The 18,744-nt window shown below is 45.8% G+C and overlaps 1 protein-coding gene across 1 annotated transcript in view; it reads left to right on the top strand.

Moving 5' to 3' along the window:
- CHD1L (chromodomain helicase DNA binding protein 1 like) overlaps window positions 1-18,744 on the top strand; it is a 40,373-nt gene that overhangs the window by 7,397 nt on the left and 14,232 nt on the right. The window contains exons 4-14 of the mRNA XM_039528552.1: window positions 170-284; window positions 1,853-1,884; window positions 6,369-6,450; window positions 7,733-7,895; window positions 8,233-8,388; window positions 10,398-10,490; window positions 11,015-11,111; window positions 12,417-12,490; window positions 14,069-14,179; window positions 16,720-16,834; window positions 17,321-17,474. Of these exons, the coding sequence (XP_039384486.1) occupies window positions 170-284; window positions 1,853-1,884; window positions 6,369-6,450; window positions 7,733-7,895; window positions 8,233-8,388; window positions 10,398-10,490; window positions 11,015-11,111; window positions 12,417-12,490; window positions 14,069-14,179; window positions 16,720-16,834; window positions 17,321-17,474 (1,192 nt within the window). The remainder of the gene's footprint in view (window positions 1-169; window positions 285-1,852; window positions 1,885-6,368; window positions 6,451-7,732; window positions 7,896-8,232; window positions 8,389-10,397; window positions 10,491-11,014; window positions 11,112-12,416; window positions 12,491-14,068; window positions 14,180-16,719; window positions 16,835-17,320; window positions 17,475-18,744) is intronic.

The following is an 18,744-nucleotide window of genomic DNA, read 5'->3' on the forward strand; positions in this document are numbered from 1 at the left end:
CCCCATCCTCCAAAACCTCAAGGTGTTTGGATCTGAGTTTGCAGTTTTGGCCTTTCTCTGGTTTATACACCGTTTGATAGTCTGGGTTCAAAGCAGACCATGTCCTTTATTTACATGAAAGCCTGGCCTAGCTCACTACTTTGTTTGTTTTTTTTTATAATGAAAACAGATTTGCTCCAGGTCTTTCCTATGTGGCATATGCAGGAGACAAGGAGGAACGGGCCAAGCTTCAGTGGGACCTGAAAGCGGATTCTCATTTCCACGTGCTGCTCACTACCTATGAGGTACTTGTCAGCAGGCAGGAGTATTACTTGTGTGCGGGACACAGCTTCATTTCTAGCCGGAGCCTCTGAACAATCACATTTAGTGGAAGTTTCTGCTTGTATTTACCCTCCCCTTCATCCCATTCAGTGGCTGCTGTGGGATCCTATTCCACATTCCTTACTCAGCTAGAAACCCGTTCTCAGGCCTTTCTCCAGTGAAACTCCCATTGAAGGTAATAGGAGTCTGAGCTGAATAAGGAGTGCTGAACAGAGCCCAGGATTAGGACCCAGTCTTGCTCTTACTGGTGCCAATGGGAGCAGGATTGGAGCCAGCCGGAACAGGATTGGGCCCTTAGTCACTGCTTTGGCCTCTCCTGCAGTTATTAAAACAATGTTCTGTTGCTTAATTACTCTTGAGGGGAAAATAAAAATCTTCTCCATTATAAATCGCTCCTCACGGGAGTGATTTAGCACCATTCATTCAATCCATTTGTAAAAATAAACAAACACCTCTACATCAGTCTAGTAGTGGTGACAGGTCTCCCTCTTAGCTTCCCATTAGCTTCCGCCATCTGATTTCTCTGACCTTTCTTCATTGCTTCTGCCCTTTTGCTTCCCCTGTTTTGGGGTCTCTCGCTTTCTCTTCCCCCTTAGATGGTTCTGTTTGTCCCATGCTGTCCCCTCTGACCCTGTCCGCCTTTCCACTCTCGCTCCTCCTTGATCCTGTCTGTGCTCTGAGAATACTTATCCTGAGGGCACTAAAGGGAGGGGGACTTTCACACTGGAGGAAGCTTGAGAAAGTCCTACCTATCCATGCATAAATTCACTTGACTAGTATTTCTCTTTGCTTGCTCTTGCCAGTGTTGAGGTCTGTGCTTTTAATAAGGGCTTTCTTCTTGACACAGCCCAGCTTCTCCTCCTTTTTGAGGGTAGACAGTGTGTGTGCTTGTGACGTTAGCAAGTAGTTATGATGCCACAAATTCATCATGATCACTTATTTTAATGCAGGTCAATGAAGAGGGAAAATGGGACATGGAGGGGACATAGATAACATCACTAGTTCTCAAATGTGGGGAGAAACATTGCGTGAGAAAGCATGACAGAGGTGAAGAGACTTGGCTGAGAGAGCTGAACATTTTCCCCAGCTAGAGAGTCTCTCTTAATAATATTTCTTGGTTGAGCTTTTCTGTTTGTGTTTTGTATTCTATTTCCGATGAGACCCAAAACTAAGGTCCTGGCAACTTGTGGTCATTATAGATCCCAGGGCTCTTTCCATAAGAGCAGTTTGGGTGTCTAGGCCAAACTGGAACTCCATTAATTATGTTCCATCCTCTAAATTCTTCCTGCAGTTTCAATTTTCTTCACTTTCTCTCCTATTCTGTTGTGTAATCTTGTTATGTGCTGTTAAGTAGCTGCCATATTCCACTCAAGAAGCAGCTGTAGTTCAAGGGTTGATGAAGTGATCCTTGTCTGTGAACTGTTTATATATCAGTTTGTTATATTAATAAATAACTTCAGGATATGTCCTGTTCAGAGGTGCTAGATAACTGTAAGGCATTGTGTGTAACACTGATTTTGTTTGATTACAGATTTGCCTGAAAGATGGAGCATTTCTAAAATTGTGAGTTTATTTTTATTTTATTAGGGTTTATACAATAGGTCTGTCAACAGTTTGTCTAGGCGCATTGATATGAGGTCACATCTCTGTTGTTTCACATGAGCCATTGACACTCTTCTTTGATTATTAGAATTTTTCTTTTAAAAACTTTTAGTGAAGGATCTTTTTATGTTCAGGCACATTGTACATGAGCAGATCCCTCCCCACCCATCCTCTAAAAGAAAAATTTTCAAGCAGATGAAATAGGAAATATTGTGCACTTGTCACACATAACTGGCATAAAAGGAGTGAATGGATTTTTGCTCCCAGGTTATCTCCCAGGGATCATACATAGAGTAACAGTCTGGTAAAAGTGGATTCATTGGTTTAGATCAGTGGTTCTCAACCTATTTATCATTGTGGGCCGCATATGTGGCCCACAATGTGTTACCTGGGCTGCAGGATGAGAACTGCAGTTCCCCTCCAACCCCCCCACAGCTCCCTATGCCTAGTGTCCCCAGCCCAGAGACCCCTCCACAGAGTGGAGCCAGGAGCGGAGCCCCAGATGCTGGGGTGGGCAGCAGGGACCTCAGACCGTGCTGTATGGGGCCGGGCGGCAGCCTTGACCCCCGACCCTGCTGTGCAGGCTAGGCAGCCTTTAGCACACAGCTGGGCCACAGCTGTGTGCTAATTGGGCTGCATGTGGGTTGAGAACCGCTGGTTTACATTATAGGTACAAACTTTGACAAAAGTGAATTGCATTATCATATAGTGGACACATGACAGGATCATAACCTAAACTGTATCACAGCACATTGCCAGTCCAGCAGATCCTGCTCTTTGAGTAGTTATCTCACCTTCTGGTGAGATCTGTATTTTATTAGTATAACCAATCGGTGGCAGATATTTCTGTCGTGATCACAGAAGATTTTACATAAGGCTGTACTTGTACTGGGAAGGGGTTTGGATATCTTATAACAATAATGCTGATGCCTTATAATACAAACACTTAGTTATGAATTCTGGAGGCAATCCAATCAGATGAATGCTTCAGGGACTCAGTAGGAGTCAAAAAACAACTGCCCAACCCCATCCCTTCAGCCTCAATTCACAACCAGTCAGATGTATGATGGGGCTCCTCTGGAGCCCCAAGTGTTAGCCACTGCTAGAGACAAGATACAGGCTTCATGAACACATCATGGTAGAATCCATGTCTTGAGCTGGTAGTTAACACACCATGAAACATTTTGTGTATATTGTAAAAAAATAAAACCGCAGAGAATGCATTCAGTTCTCTTAGTTCCAAATGACTTTCTGCTTAATTCCATATTGTTTTGTGTAATTTACACCATCAGTGCAGTATGTAGAGTAAAGAATGTCGGGGGGGTTAAGTGATTTGCCTGTTATCACATAAATGTCAGACTCAGGACCAGTCTCTTGGTTCTGAAGCCAGTGCTTAACCCACGAGTCCTCAGGGCCTCTAAGAAATGTCACTCAGATTCTTTGAGCCTGAATTGTTCCATCTGAAAAATATGGCTAATAATAATGATACTTCACACGTTTTCATCTGTAGATCTTGGAGTACTTTACAGAGGTGGGTAGGAATGCAGTGCACCCTGCCTTAAGAGTGTGCTTTACAAGCTTAGCAAAACAAATGATATACTGTATATCCTTAGCACATGATTTTCAAAGGCTCACTTGGCCAAGTGGAAAGCAGTCTTCCTCCATAACAAGGCTGTGATGTACATCTCAGTCAGGTCTGTTTCCCTGTGAACTGGCCGGCTTCTCCCCCATCTGTTCAAAAATAGCTCACAGGAATATTTGTTTATAATGGAAAAGAGTGTACTTTTTTTTTTTTTTTTACTCCGTCAAAAGCAGCTGAACTGTTTCCACATGTCCCCACCTTCATTTTATCCCCAAAAGTTAATATTTGGGCAGACACACAGCCCTGGGAAGTTTCAGGCTTGAAAGGTGACTGTTGCAGAAAGTTATCAGTGATGGAAAACGAGAGGGGAGAATGGAAAAGGTTTTACAACTTGAAATATAGATTGCTACGAGGCATCTATGACACCAAGAAACGCACATGAGTGGCAAAATGTTAGGTGAAGATCTGATTTCCCCCTCCCCCTCAATATTCAGGGGATTTTAGATCCTGGGTCTTGGTTGAGGGTCATCTCCAGTACAGATGTAGAGAGACACAGCTGATATTGACCTTTTCACATTGACAAGAATTATTTGAATTTTAAAAGAAACCGTGTGACGGGTTGGATCACAGAAACCCCCTTGGGAGCTGCCACCTGATGTGCCAAGAATACTTCTGCCCCTGCTTTCCTGCCCTGTCAGCTTAGGACTTCAGTGCACTGCCTAGTTTGAGCCAGACTCACTAGCCTGCTGCAAACCCAGACCCAGGTCTGAATCACGTCCCCTAACAGCTGTAGGCTTAACTGAAAGCAGCTCACAGAAGTGTGCTTGTCTTTAACACTCAGATGCCCAACTCCCAATGGGGTCTAAACCAGGGCTGGCTCCAGACCCCAGCGCGCCAAGCGCGCGCTTGGGGTGGCATGCCGCGGGAGGGCGGCAGGCGGCTCCGGTGGACCTCCCGCAGGCATGCCTGCGGAGGGTCTGCTGGTCCCGCGGCTTCAGTGGAGCATCCACAGACGTGCCTGCGGGAGGTCCACCGGAGCCGTGGGACCGGCGACCACCAGAGCGCCCCCCAGAGCATGCCGCCCTGCTTGGGGCGGCATAATTTCTAGAGCCGCCCCTGGTCTAAACACACATAAATCTGTTTTACCCTGTATAAAGCTTATACAGAGTAAACTCATAAATTGTTCGCCCTCTAGAACACTGATAGAGAGAGATGCACAGCTGTTTGCCCTCCCACCCCCAAGTATGAATACATACACTGGGTTAATTAATAAGTAAAAGTGATTTTATTAAATACAGACAGTAGGATTTAAGTGGTTTCCAGTAGTAACAGACAGAACAAAGTGAATTACCAAGCAAAATAAAATGGAACACACAAGTCTATGTCTAATACAGTAAGAAACTGAATACAGATAAGATCCCACCCTCAGAGATGTTTCAATAAGTTTCTTTCGCAGACTGGATGCCTTCCTAGTCTGGGCACAGTCCTTCCCCCTGGTACAGCCCTTGTTCCAGCTCAGGTGGTACCTAGGGGATTCCTCATGATGGCTCCTCTCCTCTCTTTGTTCTGTTCCACCCACTTATCTATCTTTTGCATAAGGCAGGAATCCTTTGTTCCTCTGGGTTCCCATGCCCTCCTCTCTGGAAAAGCACCAGGTTAAAGAACAATTCCAGTTCAGGTGACATGTCACTGTAAGGCCTTGGCTACACTTGAGAGTTACAGCGCAATAAAGCTGCCCACAGCGCTGTAACTCACTCCCCATCCACGCTGGCAAGGCACATACAGCGCTGTATCTCCGTGGCTACAGCGCTGCAGGTACTCTACCTCCCCGAGAGGATTAACAGCTGCTGCGGAGTGGCTGAGACGCTGGTGCTCCAGTGTAAACAGGGAGTAACCTTATTACGCAATGATTGACCTCTGGAAACTCCCCATAATCCTTTTAAGTGAAGGTTCCTCTCCTTGTTTCGTTGTGATGCCTCTCTTTGTTTTGTTGTGAACTCCGGGCTCTGGGAGCTGCTTATCAAATAAACACAGCTCCTGTTTGCTGTGAATGAGTAGAGGCAGGCAAGGGGGCTCCCTTTGAAACTCCCACAGCTAATGTTTGCTTGAAGAGAGAGGCGGTGTGGGTCCCAGCGGCTGCTTATCTGGTCTGTGAGGAAAAAACAAGCAGCTGCTGTTTGCTTTCAGTGAGTGAGAGAGGGGTGGAGGAGGGAGGAGGGTTGGAACTTGCAAGGCAGCTGCTGACACAGTGTCAGCTCCAAAAATCCACTCTCTCTTTCCCACCACGCTCCCTGTCACTTCACCCCTCCGCCCTTTTGAAAAGCACGTTGCAGCCACTTGAACGCTGGGATAGCTGCCCATAATGCACCGCTCCCAATGCCGCTGCAAGTGCCGCAGATGTGGCCACGACAGTGCGCTGGCAGCTGGCAGTGTGGACAGACTGCAGCGCTTTCCCTACTCAGCTGTACAAAGACAGGTTTAACTCACAGAGCTGTACAGCTGCAAGTGTAGCCATACCCTCAGACCCCCAAGCCTTCACTCCAAACAGAGCCATTCAGTCAATTGTCCTGGTTGATGGGAGCCATCAAGATTCCAAACCACCATTAATGGCCCACACTTTGCATAATTACAATAGGCCCTCAGAGTTATATTTCATATTTCTAGTTTTAGATACAAAAGTGATACATTTATAGAAATAGGGTGAACACACTCAGTAGATTATAAGTTTTGTAATGATACCTTACAAGAGACCTTTTGCATGAAGCATATTTCAGTTACATTATATTCACTCATTAGCACATTTTTATAAAATCATATAGACTGTAACGTCACAAACAGTATTTTCTATTAATTTATTTTACAGTTTTAACTGGGCTGCTCTGGTTGTGGATGAAGCCCAGAGACTGAAAAACCAGAACTCACTGCTGCACAAGACCCTTTCTGAGGTAAAAAAGAGCCCAACGGCCTTTTAGCAATTAAAGGACTTTTCTCCTCTTTAAAGGATACAAGTTCATTATTTATGTCATCACTATCTCCCATGTTTGTTCATCTGTGGGCCTGATCCAATTCCTCTAAAAGTCAGTAGATAGGCTCCCATTGTCTTGAGTGGCAGATGGATTGGGCCCTATGTTGGACAGGGAATCCTTAGTCTGGAATTTGTCTCACATTCTGACTCACGTTTGGGCTTCAGAAGTTTGAGGAATGTGAGAAAAGGATTAATGTAAAGAAGCTGTAAATGACGTGGAGCTAAATCACAACCAAACGACAATCTGCGTCAGGAGTCTGTATTTCTGATATAAATGATTAAAAACAACAAAGTGAGGTAGCTGTGAATTTGGAAGTCTTGTCCAGTGGTGAGTGCAGGGGACCATGAGTCATGACTCCTCAGATCTATTTCTCTGATCTTCCTATGTGACCTTGGTTAAGTCACTTCTCTTCATGGAAGTCAGTGGAGTTGTTCTTGACTTACCCAGGTGTCCCAGATCCAAATCTGCCCTAGTAGGAGCACATTCAAGGGCAGAAGATGCCCAGGGAAATATTTTCTATTATTTCCGAGTTGTTTTGTTTCTAGTTCCAGAATGGTCATTGTTAATGCTAAAAGATAACCCCAATCCCACTTCCATTCTGCTCACCTAGGTCCCATTTTTTAACTCGGCAGGAATTTAATGTAGTGTTAAACTTGCCATAGTGGTAGCCGTGTTCCCCAGTCTAAGTACAGGGAATGCTGCAAATAGCGTATTGCAGATAAATATCAACATTATTAGAGCTGGCCTGAAAACAGGAGAGCAGAGTGTGGATTTTGTGTAATTTCCTTTTGGTGTTTTGATTTTGTAGAAAATTTCCAACCAGCTCTAGTTATTTTAACACAGTGCACATGGTTTGCGCATATCGTGTGGCAGAGATCAAGGTTATAATGGCACCATCTTTGGCCTTCATTCTTCCCTTGCTCATACATGTTTTGTGCTCTGGTGTAACTCCATTAATTTCAGAGGAGTTGCACCTGATTTACACCAGAGTGTTTGGGAGGAGAGTCAGGCCCTGTAAGTCTATTACTCCAGATCTTGAGTTTGCTGGTTTCCACTGAAGTTGCAGAGGTCTGCAGGTGCCTCTCTACTAACTGTCAGATTTTGGTTGTGTGAGAGAGTAGTGAAGGGGTTTGTGTGGCAAGTGACTTTTCATTCCAATTGCATGTTGCAGTTCATTTTACTTTGCCTTTGCTTATTTCAGTTTTCAGTGGGCTTCAGTCTCCTCCTCACCGGCACTCCTGTTCAGAACAATCTCCAGGAGCTGTACTCCCTACTCAGTTTTATTGAGCCTGACGTCTTTCCTAAAGAGCAAGTGGAAGAGTTTGTTCAGTGTTACCATGGGATTGAAAAGGAGAGCAAGTCAGGCAAGTAATGAGTCAGAAAATGTACTTGAGGGTCAGTTCTGTCAGCTGGTTAGAGCAGGGGATTGGGTGTTGGGACTTTGGGGTTTGCTTTCTCTGAAACTGATTAGCTATGAAAAAATGCCGCCTACATCAGCATGTCAGTGCCTTCATATGTGTTTAGGTACCTACCTTTAGACAGCCAAGTTTTGCTTCAGTTTCCCCTTCTATAAAATAGAGAAAATACTTAAAACTTCTCACCATCTTGTGAGATGTATTAATGTTTGTATAAAAAAAATAAAGTGCTGAAAACATTCGTTTATGCTTAATTCACTTACTGCAACATTTTTTTTCCAAACAGCCAAAGAATTGCACAGTCTTCTGCAGCCCTTCTTGCTTAGAAGGGTGAAGGCTGAGGTCGCGGCAGAGCTGCCTAAGAAGGTGGAAGTGGTTCTGTATCATGGGATGTCAGCCCTGCAGAGAAAATACTACAAGGCTATTTTGATGAAAGATCTAAGTAAGCAGGGCGTGTGGGGGGATTGGACCTAATTAGTTTATTTAAAAGCAAAATTCGTTCCCTTTTGTAAATCCATGCCCTCTTGTGGGGAAATAGGAGATGCATTAGCATTCAGAACATGCTCTGAATGATTGTGCTGAGTTTGGTATTCCGAATGATCATTTGATAAGCAAGTAATATTAAAATGGGGGATCAGTCTGAGCCTCAAAATGTAGAGCCTGATGCAAACTTTCCTAGGGTTCATGGCTGTTTTGATTCTGGGCTTTTGGTCTGGTTCACTGGCTTTTGGATCTGCACTTTCCCAAAGTGTGGAAGCAAGTCAATCTCAGGATTCTGGTTTGGGCCAACCTCTAATTAAAATACAATTAAAGATCTTCAGAAATATCTTTAGTATCACCAGTTAAACCATCCTTCAGTCACATATGTTAACACCCTCATAGATTCTTGACCTTCATAACAAACTCCCTTGTCTGTCTAATATATAACCAATCAAAATGAACATGCCATTTCTGCTGAATTACACTCAGCTGTTCATTCCTTATTCTGACCTCGTACTCTTTCCTGTGTGAATGCTACAGTATACTGTAAGGAACCAAGGCGTAGGAGGTCTGGCCTAGTGGTTACAGCTGGGCTGAGGTCTGCCCACCAGAGACGGTAGTTGCCACACAGGAGGTGGAGGGATCTCAAGAGCCAGGTTCCATAAACAAGAGTCAGGCTGGAGTCAGAGGCCAGAGATCAGAGGCGTTACCAGGTTAGAATCGAGAGGCAGGAATCTGGGTCAGAGTCAGGCTGGAGTCAAAGACTGGAGACCAGGAAATCAAGCAAAGTCTGGTATTGCAGCAGGGCAAAGTCCAGGTGGTTGCCCAGAAAACTTCCCAGGGCAACCCTGGGGTTAAATAGGGTGCTGGGCCAATCAGAGGGCCACAGGGTACCATCACTCTAGGTCTCTTGGGCAGCACTTCCTGCAGTTCCTACTCTTCATAGTGCTCCCTTGGCTGTGCCTCTGTATGGCCTCCCAGTGGCACTGTGGGAATATCAGCTGTCCCAGGCTCTGCAGACCTAGGTTCTAGTCCCTGGGTCCTTATATCTACAAACTACCAGCATGCACATGTCTGCATGTCTATTATGTAGCACTGGAGAGCCCTTGCTTGTCCTAATGACCTTGCAGAGACTCTGCTCATCTGATGCTACTGCTCAGTGCACCAGAGAGCTGAGGCCACAGTGCCAAGGGAGTCTTTCAAATGCTGGTACAGAGGGATTGTGCTTGCCCAAGGCCACCCCTGCAACAGACATGCACAATCTTCTTCCCCTTCCACTCTCAGCCTCCTCCTGCACATCCCCTCGTAACCTCTACACAGCCTCCCCAAAGCCCTGCTAAGCATCACTTCTCCCTACAGGCCCACTCGCTCTTCTGGCCCTCATCATCATAGTCTCCCTATGATTCTGCTGTTGAGAGTCGAGGCAGCAGCACCAAGCTTCTTATGGACAGCTCAACATCCCATACCTTCTCAGAGCCTCGCCTCTTTCCCCTCCTCCAACCAGCCTGTCTCACTGGCCCTTCACAGACTCCTAGCAGAGCTGGGAAGTAAGGTTGTCAGCGCCAGAGAGCACAGGTGGTGGCTGAGCAGATCTTGTCGCTGCCGCCAGCTTTTCCTCCAGTACCTGCATGCGTTACCAAGTAACTTGATTTGTTAATTTGGAAAATGTTAAATCCCTGAGCTGTGTGAAGTGGCAGGGACTGTGGCTCTCTAACTAGGGTCTCAGGGAAAAATTTCCAACAAGGTGTCACTTTTCAGTGTTTCCTCTGCCAAAGTGGGTAAATATTTGACCAAGAAAATATGCGAGAGAACTCAGACAATGCATAAAGAGGGAGTGTGTTAAATTTGGTACCACTGTGAGATTTCCCTTCTCTGTTATAAACCCTATAGAGATAATTCCAGTCACTACATTTACAGTGTATCCCCAGAGCTCTTGTTTAATGGGTTTGTCGTTTCATTTTTGTGTTTCAGATGCATTTGAAAATGAAGCAGGGAAGAAGGTTAAACTTCAGAATGTCTTAATTCAGCTTCGAAAGTGTGTAGCCCATCCATACCTGTTCAGTGGTGAGAAAAAAATTCTTCTCTGTTTGAAAGCAACCAAAAATCATCATAGGATATGAGCCAATTTTCTTCAAACATGGCTTGTTTTGTAGATTTCATTGACACTTGAAAATTTGAGTCAAACCTGAAGACTGTATGTAAGGTTGTATGATAAATTCCAATCCATATTAACTGACTAATAGTGATATGTAAAGGGGACTGTGTTTCAAGGATAAGCCTATGTCAAGGCTGAGCTTTCAGCGTTAACTCTGCACTTGTTTTCTCTTGAGTGCTTGATTTCTCAGCCTAAGCAATGCATTCACACTAGTTTGTTGGCATGGAATCATGACGATAGTGTTCTTACTAGATAACAAAGCACTGTCAGTTTTGAAGCCGGAACCCATGTTATTACCTAGTTCTGTTTAGCCACAGCTGTGCAAATTATGAATTACCATACATGACTCTGGGGTAACTTGGGATGACCCTGGAGGCTCTCACTATCATTGGTCTACTAGTAGTACTGCTTCTGAGACTTTTTTCCCTTCCAGGTGTCGAACCAGAGCCCTTCGAAATTGGAGACCACCTCATTGAAGCCAGTGGGAAGCTGTGCTTGTTAGACAAACTCCTTTCTTTCTTGTATGCTGGGTATGTGCAGTCCCTGAGCTTTACTTGTGGGGGTCTAGATAAGCCTGGATGGGAAAAGCAAACTAATTTATCCATGACTGTTACCCACATACACCAAGAAACGAACACTGTAGTGGTCCAGTTAATTGATGCTGAATTACTGACAGCTCTACAGAAGTAATTACAATGTTGCAGCTACATTAGGGATGAAGGAGGAACCATAAAAGATTTGATGCTTCCTTTTAAAGAGCCCACAATACTGGCTGCTTCTCTGTATTTATTCAAACCTCTTCTGCCTTCCAAATTTGGGCTGAAAGTCCTGGAAGAACAAGTTGTCTTACGTGATGTCTGATGCTTCTGGTTTGGCCACAGATTCTAAGAGAACAGACTTTCATGCTGTGCTTCAGTTCCTCTGGGCTGAGGAAACACAAATATGCAGTCAAAATGAAAAATAGTCATACGCGGAGAAAAAAACAAACCTAAGAATTGGGACAAATCAAAGCCTGGAACACACACACATACACCCCCCAAAGATGGGGGATTTGAGATCTGGACCCAGATTCTGGAACTTAACTTTGGTGGCTTCAGAATCTGGAATTGAAGTCTTAGATACTCGGACCATCTCCTGGGAGAGAGCTAACCAAACCAGGACACACTTCAGATCGACTTTTGGTGCAGGATGTGGAACAGCTCCTCCTCCATGATGCAGAGTGATACCAAACAAGAGAATCTTAACTAGCATGCAGTTTCCCTCTGACAGCTTCCTCGGAAGTCCTTAAACAGACATTTTAAAGCAAAAATGAAATTTTTAAAGTAGCTGGAATGATTTTGCTTCTCTGCTGTACAGCAGTGTTGGGGAGAGACTGTGTGCGTGTGCGTCCCTGGGTCCTGTGCCACAAAAACTCTCAGGACCCATGGGTCTGCTCCACCAAAAAATGATGCTAGTCAGTATCAACTGGCTTGAATAGAGTGTTGTCACAGTATAAGGCATACAGCACAGGTCTGGAAGTCAGGAGACCTGAGCTCTAACTCCAGTTCTGCCACTAACTCAATATGATCTTGGAGACTGACTAATTTATTTGGGCATTTGTTAGTCTCTAAGGTGCCATAAGAACTCCTTGTTGTTTTTGCTGATACAGACTAACACGGCTACCGCTCTGAAATCTATGATCTTGGCAAGGCATTTTATATTTGAGGAAACTGAAATCACACAATGTTTTGATTAAATATACTCCTGTATATCAAACTAAGCTAACCTTATCTATCTCTCTGTGAAACGCTACAAAAGGTACATTGAACTTACAGGATTTCACTTTATTTCTGCAGTGGTCATCGAGTCTTGCTGTTTTCTCAGATGACTCGGATGCTGGATATTCTGCAAGACTACATGGACTATAGAGGTGAAATACTTATACTCTTGGAGCAGCTGTCTTGTCATATGTGTCTTTTATCAGCTACAGTGATGCTGTACCCTACTGATTGTTGCATGACAGAGAAGGGACCATAATACTGGGGACTTATTTCTAGTAGGAAAAAGGAGTTTTCTTGCTGTTTCTGACTGCTTGTGTGATGTTGGGCAAGTCTCTTCGGTTCTCTCTGCCCCAGTATTGCCATCTGTGAAAGTAGGAGAATAAAGATGTTATGAGGTTCAGTGAGATCAGAGAGCTTTGAAATCCTTGAATGAAAGACAAGCGAAGGCCAAACCTTATCTCTCACTCCCACATCCTCTTTGCTGTATGATTAGGGTAAGAATCTGCTTTCTAATACCTTAAACTACACGAATGCAGGTTTAGTGGTCATAGGATATATTCAGTCCTTGTGTCAGTGAGTGCAACACTATTAATTTCAGTGGAGTTACAGCTAATTACCCAAGGGCCTGAACTTAGTTTATAACGCCCTGACATTTCATGGTGATACAGTGCTATTTGCTTTACATTATGCCGTGATGCAAAAGTCATCCTGTAATGGTGCTGGCTCCAGAGTCCTGTGTTTCAGGACTCTCCCATAGGTTCTGATCTTAGTTGCAGAGCTATAAACTCCAGTGAAACCAATAAATGTATTCCCGATTTACACCTCTCTGCATTAAATAAAAATCAGGCCATGTAGCCTACACCAGAAAATGAACTTATTGCTGAAAACCGTTGTTAGCAATATATCTCTTTGAAAATTGTGTAAGTGCACGGGTAGGCAGGATCCCATCATTTCTGGCAGTCTTACCAGACGTGTTCTTGAGACACGAGATACTTTCTTTCATTTCAATCCATGAGGCTTTATGCCAATTATTTCTAATGAGAGAGGCTTTTATTTAGTGTTTATTGCCGTAGACAACTAATAACATAGTCTAAAGCCGAACATGAGGCCAAATCCTGTAGTCCTGACTCAGAAAAGCTGACATTGAAGTCAATGAGAAAGGACTGTATGCTTTGGCCCATAATGCGAGGCCAGTTGCCAAAGTGGCCTGATCTAAAACAGGCCATTGTACCAGCACTCTTCTGCTTTGGCTCAGAATTTTTCTACTCTGCTTCCAAGCACCAAACTAAAACACAACAGTTTCTGTTGCACATTCAGTTTTGGTAGCCCCTGGAATCAGTGAGTCTGGAAGAACTCCATTGCACTCAGTCTAATTACTTGGATTTACATCAACTGGGACAGAATCTGGCCCTCCATTGCTGTAGTGCTGGTGGAGCATGAAGGAGCAACAAAGCTACAAACCCCCCTGCCCCCTGAGAGTAGACTAGCAAGGAGCAAAAATAGGAGACTGTAGATGAAGGAGAGAAAGCCAAAGAGAGTCTGTGGAGAATGGAGAGAGCCTGGAGAATCTGAGGCGTGGGTGTTGGTGGAGGAAGACTAAACACGTAAAGCAGCTTGTAGAGCAGGGGGCAGAAAAGGATGGTTGGGAAAGGAGAAACCAACCTGGAGAGGAATAGGGTCAGAATAGTGTTTTCTTGACCAAATACTGTTTTTGTCTCTTTGGAAAGGCTACAGCTATGAGCGGCTGGATGGATCTGTCAGAGGGGAAGAGAGGCACCTTGCCATTAAGAATTTTGGTCAGCAGCCCATTTTTATTTTCCTGCTGAGCACCAGGGCAGGTAAGGCAACTGTGGGACAGACAAAACTAGAACTATAACAACCCATTCCACAATCTCCTGGCCATTTGCTGTCTTCAGGGATTGACCAGACTTTGGGAAGGTCTGAATTCTTTAGAGAACCAGAGTTTTAATATTTAAATAGGATTTCATAAGGGAAAGGAAACAAAGCTTTTAAATAACATCAGTTAAAAACAAGTTGTCAGTGGTAGAATCCGTATGGAGATTAATTTTAATTATAGTTTTAGACGATGTGTTTGAATATCAGCAACTCTTTTATGTTCAGGCTGAGACCCAAGTTCAGGATCCTGAGGCCAACACACAGTTTACAGCGCAGCCCATTGAGTGACTTATTTAAACTAAGCTCAAAATGATGAGGTCTAAACTAGCTGTTACCACTCAAGAGAGAGATCTTGGAGTCACCTCCTTGATTGGATCCGTCATATGCCCACTGCCCAGCTCCAAACCCACCCTCTTGCCCAGCTCTCCTCTCCCTCCCACCGTGCGTGTAAGCTCTTCTCACTCTGCCTCCCCCATGCCCGGACTCTCCCGGTCAACACTAGACAGGTTGTTCAGACCCAGTAGTCAGTGAAGACCAACAATTGTATCTAGCCCAACATGAAGACTGTGGGTTCATCTTCACCCCTCCTCAGATACCGGTACAGATTTTCAGGGGTGTAAGCGTCCGGTTTTGGGGCTCGACCCTCTCAGGCGCGGCTGGGAGCCAGGCCACCTGGCTACATGCGTCTGCAATCGGCGGCATAGTCTGATAGGGCAAAGAACAGTCAGGGGGCTCAGGCCCTCAGGCGGGCTGAGCCGGAAATCAGTCTCTTTAGCCCGGGCCCTAGCTCCGGGCGGGGCACCAAACGGTAAGGTAGGGCTCAGGCCTGCAGGCAGGGGCTGAGCGAACCAACAGTCTAATTAGCTCAGGGCGGGCGACAGCACTACAGTTCAAGGCTCAGACCCTCAAGTAGGCTGAGAAAACCAACAGTATATAAGCCCAGGCCCGTGGGCAGAGCGGGGCAGCAAGCAGTGCCGTGTTCAGGCCCTTAGGCAGGGGCTGAGCAAACAAATAGTTCAGTACAGAAGCCCAGGCCCTGGGTCAGGTCAGGGCAGGGCAGCAAGCAGTTCAGGGCTCAGACCCTCAGGCAGGGGCTGAGCGGACACTGAGGTAAGTCCAGGCTCCTCCACCTGAGCGTTGGGGTGAGGGGGAGACTGCCACCCGTGAGTGAGGGTGGCAGGGGGGACGCAGGCCCACCCACTCCACTGCGTCCCAGCCCGGGGCCCTAACAGCGGCAGTCAGTCTGCTGCTGTGTCAGTGGGGATCCTGGCCGCAACACACCAACATTGGCTCGGGGTCTGCTGCAGCCAGACTAGGGTCAGCTACACCCGGGCCACTTCCAATCTCCCCCTCCATTGGTACCTGTGTATCCCCAGTGTCTTCCGCAGTGTCCCACACCATGGGCTCCTCAAGGTACTGAGCGCTGGGTAAGCCGGGCTGATCCTCAGGATACTGGGCGAGGGGAAGCTCAGGCAGCTCCTCAGGATAGCGAGCACGGGGCAGGCTCGGCCAGCCCTCCTCAGGGTAGCGAGCACGGGGCAGGCTCGGCCAGTCCTCCTCAGGGTAGCGAGCACGGGGCAGGCTTGGCTTAGCGGGAGCTAGGGCACTAGCGTCTGTCCTCTCCGGCGGCCATAGGTCAACTGAGCGCTGGGGGTGGGCTTTTATACTTCCTGTCCCGCCCCTTGACTTCCGGGGGGCGGAAACAGGCGGTGGTGGCTCCGCCCACTTCAGCATCTGCAAGGGCTCGTCCCTCTCAGGCGCGGCTGGGAGCCAGGCCGCCTCGCTACAAGGGCTGTGTCAGCGTTTGCAGGGAGGGTAGGGATACTAGGAAGAAAGGTGTGTCTCCTGGATAGGGGCAAATGCTCCTCAGCATGTACCTCCTTTTTAGTGGCAGTATATGTTCTGGTTTAACTTGTCTTTTCAGCTCACGAGAGCTAGCACTTCAGAAACTAGTGACGGGCAAATCTCTGACATTTTAGTTTGGATAAGAACCCAGACTGTCCACCATTCTCAAGCTTGTATTATTGTACCTGATGTTTCCAGTTTCTGTAGCAGAGATACTGGTCTCTGCCAGGACTTAGGGAGATCTTTTGTATTGACACGAAGCAGGCCAATGGTGTTAGTTGGTCTGCCAGCTAGAGAGCACCATCTGTGTCCAGCATCCTCAGCAAACCATCCCCTTTAAATTAATTACACCTGAATCTGGATTGCTTTTTAGTGCACTAGACAACACCTCTGTTATGGGGCCTGGTGGAAAGCTGGAAGCATAGAAGTGCAAGAAAATGAAATTCAGAAAGTTAACCAAACTTTTCTGAGCCTCATAAATAATTCACTGCTGGTTTGAGGGATGGAACAAAGTTGGGTTTATTTTTATTTTATCTGAACTGATCCACCCTTTTGTAGCCTAAACATCCTTTCTCCCTTTATTTCATGTTGCTAATGTGTGTTACTGACCATCCCCTTTGTTTAAACTCGTTTTTAGGTGGAGTCGGCATGAATCTAACTGCAGCAGATACAGTTATTTTTGTTGACAGTGATTTTAACCCACAAAATGACTTGCAAGCCACGGCGAGAGCTCACAGGATTGGCCAGAACAAGTGAGAAATAGGAACAGAACTGTTTCTTGTGGTGCATTTTGCATCTGATTGCTCACTCTCTCATTAAATGCCACCCTAATGCTTCCCTTAATCCCCACTCCCCACCCCCAAGTTCTTCCAGCAGAGGAGACCTAAGCAGAGCGGTTCGGGTAATGCGGGGGCAAAGAAAGAGGAGCCAGGGGTCCTCAGCATGGTTCCACCTCTTCCCTTCCTTGATCTCATGCAGTTCCGGCCTCCCCAAGTCTCCGGAATCTGGAACTCTGTCGTTATGGAGGGGGAACAGAATGGGAGGTTGGCTGCTCTCTGCAGTGTCCCCTTCCCCTTGTGGTTGGGTGAGCATCACCTTCTGCAGCTCGACGTGTGCTTTCTCTTCACTAACTGGGCACCTCGCTGGGTCAGGGACCAAACCCTGTAGTCAGTCCTGATTCAGGGAAACTGTTCTAATGCAATATAAATGATTGAATTGACTCTCTCAAATTTTGCAAGGCCTGTAAAAATTATCCGCTTGATTGGACGGGACACTGTAGAAGAAATAATCTACCGTCGAGCTGCATCGAAGCTCCAGTTTACAAACACCGTTATCGAAGGGGGGCAGTTTGCTCTGGGAGTACCCAAGTGCCAGGATGCAGCAGACATGCAGGTATGATGATCACTGAGCATGACTTAAACAGCATCATCCCTTAGAAACGTAAGAAGGTCCCATTCTGTGTGTGTATTCGAGGTGGGCCTGATCCAAACACCATTGTCTTTGGGGAAGATTGGAGAAGTACATGACATCTGAATGTCTCTTTTATGGAGCAAGCCAAAATCCCAGATCCAAACCACTGAAATTTGGGGACAATCAGATGCTAATTTTGAGGGGTTTGTTTTCTTTGTTTTTGACTATAATAGCTATTTACATGAAAATTGCATCATAGCTCCTAGGAGTTCATTTGTTTTGCCTCCTTCTCTCACACAAACAGAACTATACCATCAGCACTGTGGTAGCTTTTTGTTACTAACCCACAACTTGTCCTAGGCTTGCAAAACTTTCAGATGAAATTTACTGGCTCCTCTTTCTTTGCCCCCGCATTACCTGAAAGGGGATGGTCACTGAGCTCTAGGCAAATTGGAATCCCAGGGGGGATTTGTGGTTAGGAACCAAAAGCTGAGTTTTGCATACCAAATTCATGGCCATGAAAAATGCATCATAGACCGTGAAATCTGGTCTCCCCCTGTGCAATCTGGTCATTCGTGTGCTTTTACCCTATACTATACAGATTTCATGGGGGAGATCAGGGTTTCTCAAATTGGGGGTCTTGATCCAAAAGGGAGTTGCGGGGGGTGGGGGTCACAAAGTTATTTTAGGGGTGTTGCAGTATTGCCACCCTTACTTCGGTGCTGCCTTCAGAGCTGGGCAGCCAGAGAGCCACCCAGCAGCAGCACAAAAGTAAGGGTAGCAGTACCGCAAACCCTCCTACAGTATCCTTGTGACTCTCCCCCCCACACAACTCCTTTTTGGGTCAGGATCCCTACAGTTACAACACAGTGAAATTTCAGATTTAAATAGCTGAAATCATGAAATTTACTATTTTTTTAAATCCTATGAGCGTAAAATTGACCAAAGTGGATGTGAATTTGGTAGAGTATAAGACCAGAAGGGACAACCAGATCATCTAGTCAAACTCCAAACTAAGGGAAATGTAGGGGGACATGGGGTTCATGTCCCCCTACAAAGTGAAACAGTGAAAAACTATGGCACAGCCCCTCTCCTTCCCTCTTCCCCACAAACTTGTCTGAGCAATGATGGCTTCCAGTTTGAGAAATTGGATTGAGCCTGTGTGTGGTGATATGCCATGCTGGCACTTTTCACCCCATTGATTTCTGCAGACATTTAAGCGTTCATGTAAAAGGAAAAAAAAGTTTCTGGC

Source organism: Mauremys reevesii, linkage group 1 (genome assembly GCF_016161935.1).
Source record: "Mauremys reevesii isolate NIE-2019 linkage group 1, ASM1616193v1, whole genome shotgun sequence".
In the NCBI taxonomy this organism is placed as follows: domain Eukaryota; kingdom Metazoa; phylum Chordata; order Testudines; family Geoemydidae; genus Mauremys; species Mauremys reevesii.